The sequence below is a fragment of the Dermacentor silvarum genome, chromosome 2, assembly GCF_013339745.2.
Source record: "Dermacentor silvarum isolate Dsil-2018 chromosome 2, BIME_Dsil_1.4, whole genome shotgun sequence".
NCBI lineage: Eukaryota > Metazoa > Arthropoda > Arachnida > Ixodida > Ixodidae > Dermacentor > Dermacentor silvarum.
The window spans coordinates 176,243,115-176,247,123 of NC_051155.1; the positions used below are offsets into that span (position 1 = coordinate 176,243,115).

Below are 4,009 nucleotides of genomic sequence, written 5' to 3' on the forward strand. Positions count from 1 at the left end.
ACACGAGTAAAGCGGATCGCAGTCGAGATCGACCGAATTGGCGGTGTAATTTCGATGCACGCATAGTGCGGTTTGCGCATCCCTTTGGTACACTGTATAATTTGTGAGGGCGACGTGCTCACCCGGCTCCTGAAGAGCCACTACCGCGGGCAGATGTGAATAGCTTTCCAAGTGGAGCCGGAGAGCAGCCCGCTTAGTGCGTGCTTTAAATCCCCGGCAGTTCCATTGTAGGATTGTAAATGGATCCGAATTTGCGCGACCGCGGCGCGATCTAGAGCCTTTGCCCGCCATCGTGGGAGCTAGAAATTTGGGGGGCCTCCAGGAGAGCAGAGAGGTCCATAGGGGCTCCGCTGCTCGATCCGGTGCTTACATCCGAGGTTGCGATCGAAACTTTGGACTGTCTGTCAACCGCGGCCACCTGGGGGGGTGGTCGGGGTGCTTGTGACTTAGATATCCGTTTAAGTTTGGGGCGGCTGGTGCTGAAAGAGTGTTTGGGCAACTGGGCAACTATCATGCCCGGGATGCGGTCGACAACGGTTTGGAGGGCGGCGGCCAATCGGTCCTCAATCGTGGTCACTATGGATGCCACATGGGCCTCTAAGCTGCTAACACGCGCCTCAATCGGGGCGAGGAGTGCTGTGGTGTCCCTGTGTTCAGAGGGAGCACTATCCATCGCCTCAGGCGCCTGCCCGGACGGTGTCGGGTTAGCTGAGGGCAAGCGGTTCGCGAGCGCCTCCACCGCCTGCGTTAACGAGGCAACCTGGGCCTGTAACTGACGGATTGCAATTTGTTCCCGGGTGGGAGTGGAAGGGGTTGGCGGTATGGGGTTAGGGATCATGGATGGTGGGGGCGGAGAGGCTGCTCCGCCCGAGCCACTCACCTGGGGTCCTTGCCGGATGCGGGTGGCCCACGAGAGATCCCCCTTGGCAGGAGGTTTGGGTTCAGGTGACGGCGGGTGCGGTTTGGGTGAGGCGGGCGAAACCTGCCTCGTAGTGGGCTTCCTGGTTGGCGGTCCATCCGGAGTTTTACCTCGCAGGGAAGGCCCGATAGCCCCCGCGTCAGGGTGCGGGGGTGTGGTAGGGTTGGTGGCAGGGGGCTGAGCCCTCTGCGGCGAAGCCCGAGGGCCCGTCTTCCTCGGTTTCCGTGGGCGTCGACGTTTTCGCTTCTTGGGGCCGGCTTGACCCTCCGGTGGAGGAGTGGGCGATTTGGGTGGCGGCGTCCTGTAGCGCTCCTTACAGCACCGGTCCGCGGTGACGTGGGGTCCGGCACATAGAGCGCACCTGGGCGTACACTCGTGAGGGGCGCGGGCGCCATCCGTGAGCGGCACCGCTTTTCCGCAGATGCCGCAGAGGTCTGGTTTGGGGCCGGGGCAGCTGTCGGGCCGATGCCCAACGGAACCGCACCGACCGCAGGCTGGTACAGTTTTCTTGTACGGCTGCACCGGGATCAGCAGGGCGTCGTAAGAGACGTACCTGGGCTTCACCTTGCCGGAAAAGGTGAGACGCACCTTATTGGAGGTGCCCAATCGCCGGACGTGTAAGATTTCGCCTTCAGGCCAGTAGAGGCTTTCACGAAGAGTGGCTTCGGTGTCGGAGCTGCGCACCGTCACTACTCCATAACAGGAGTCTTGAGTGTCCGCACGCAGGTACCCGAACAGGGGCACTGGTCCGGCGGGTGAGGGAACCGCAAATTCACCGATAAGTTTGTCCGCTATTTGCGGGTTCGAAGTGTAAGTCAAAATGAGATTTTGTTCCCGCACCATCACAACTGTGACCAGCCGAGTCGCGGTCGCTCCAAGGTGGGCGATGAGCGCGCGACCAGCCCCGTTCTCAGGGAAAACGGTGGCGAGGGATAACTGTGTCCGGGGTTTGAGTACAACAACGAAGTCTGTTGCTTTCGGCTTCGGTAGGGGTTGAGGTTGCCACAAAGGCCGCTTCTTCCCCTGCTGCGGGCCCGCGGAGCGCAGCGCAGGCGGCGCAAGAGTTGGGGAGCAGGTACGAGCTTCGGCGTCAGCAGCTGCGTCCGGGGACGCCGCGTTGGCGGAAGCCGCCGTTACTGCGTTGCTCGCTTGCTCTCGGCGAGCGACCGCGGCAGCGAGCGCGGCGCTCTTGAAGGGTTGGGGCAGCTCCGGTCCGCTGTCCGAGGACGGGACGGTGGTCCACATCATGCTGTGAGGGTCATATCCAACTTGAGTGTCCGCCACGATTGCGGTCGCGGTGCGGGGCCGGCCGCCCGTTTTGCCGGGAGGTGCCATGGCCGTTAAGCCTAGCGGCGTCGCCTCCGGCGTAGAGACGTAGATCGCCCGTAAAAGACGTAGAAGTGGGCCACTTGCCGGAATAAGGTATCCAGATGAACCGGATCACATTCCGGTGACGGTGGTGAGATTTCCGTGGGGGTCCGAAGAGGTAGTCCGGGGTTCCGATCGAAAATCGACGGAGCCGGTGTGCTGCACGACCGATCTGGTCGCGCGCTCGCAGCGTCTCCCCCGGCCGTGCAGGCGCTTCTGCGCTGCTTGCGAGCCACCGGCCTATCTGACCGATTGTGATTATAACGTTCTTCCGGTGCAACGAAACAATCGCACACCTTCTTTGTGAGTGCCCTCGTTTTAACCCGCAGAGAGAAGCTCTCTCAGCCACGGTAGGTCAACTGGACAAACGCTTAATAACGCAAATCAACATCCTTGGAAACTGGCCTACACGAACAACAGCGCGAGCCACCTTGAAGGCACTGCTGCGTTATTTAAAAGACACCGAACTCAGTGACAAATTGTGACTCTACACTGTGTGACGTAGGATGGGACGTTGACACTATGCAACACTAGAACGCCTTCGCAGACTGCGTGACAATGCCCAGAAAAACAGTTGTTTTGTGTGTGTGTGTGTGTGTGTGTGTGTGTGTGTGTGTGTGTGTGTGTGTGTGTGTGTGTGTGTGTGTGTGTGTGTGTGTGTGTGTGTGTGTGTGTGTGTGTGTGTGTGTGTGTGTGTGTGTGTGTGTGTGTGTGTGTGTGTGTGTGTGTGTGTGTGTGTGTGTGTGTGTGTGTGTGTGTGTGTGTGTGTGTGTGTGTGTGTGTGTGTGTGTGTGTGTGTGTGTGTGTGTGGTGTGTGTGTGTGTGTGTGTGTGTGTGTGTGTGTGTGTGTGTGTGTGTGTGTGTGTGTGTGTGTGTGTGTGTGTGTGTGTGTGTGTGTGTGTGTGTGTGTGTGTGTGTGTGTGTGTGTGTGTGTGTGTGTGTGTGTGTGTGTGTGTGTGTGTGTGTGTGTGTGTGTGTGTGTGTGTGTGTGTGTGTGTGTGTGTGTGTGTGTGTGTGTGTGTGTGTGTGTGTGTGTGTGTGTGTGTGTGTGTGTGTGTGTGTGTGTGTGTGTGTGTGTGGTGTGTGTGTGTGTGTGTGTGTGTGTGTGTGTGTGTGGTGTGTGTGTGCGATTTTTCTTCTTTTCTTTTTTTCCCCTTTTTTGTACTTTTTTTTCTCTCTCTCCTGTCGAATCCCTTTACCCCTCCCCTGGTACAGGGTAGCCAACCGGAGATAATATCTGGTGAACCTCCCTGTCTTTCCTTTAAATTTCTCTCTCTCTCTCTTATCAACCAAGCACCTCGCCGCCGCTTCGGTTTGGCGTAGGCGTGAAAACTAACACCGGGCTCGGTCGAATACGTGCGGCACTCCGGCACCGATCAGTAAACCGTGCTGTAAAAGTGGGCAGCTAAATTGCTGCTTTGGTAATGAAACACGTTATCTGCAACCCTGCAATCAAGGCTTTAATCGCTCAGCCAGCGAGCTGCGTTGGCTGCGGCAAAGGCGCGATTGCGAGTCACGTGATGTCACTTCCTACATCATAGCGATAGCAGCGCTGGTTTCTCCAGTGGTGGCCCTCGAGGCCAATGCGGCCATAATATGATGAACTAGCCGAAACAATGAAGACGATTCCTTCCTCTTCAGCAACATCTGGAAAAGTGCGTGATCACATAACGAAAAACGTCCGACATGAATGAGATCGAAACGCGCCGTGTGGCAGCTGAT

The 4,009-nt window shown here is 57.7% G+C and overlaps 1 protein-coding gene across 1 annotated transcript; it reads right to left on the minus strand.

The window, feature by feature from the left end:
- Nucleotides 1-271: 271 nt before the first annotated feature.
- On the minus strand, nt 272-2,254 carry LOC119440581 (nascent polypeptide-associated complex subunit alpha, muscle-specific form). The gene has a single exon (XM_037705478.1). It carries the CDS (start codon nt 2,252-2,254, stop codon nt 272-274), a length of 1,983 nt encoding a protein of 660 aa, XP_037561406.1.
- Between the last annotated feature and the right edge of the window lie 1,755 nt (nt 2,255-4,009).

Bases quoted from the DNA above. Each gene is read 5' to 3' on its own strand.
- LOC119440581 (XM_037705478.1), bottom strand. From the start codon at position 2,254: ATGGCACCTCCCGGCAAAACGGGCGGCCGGCCCCGCACCGCGACCGCA.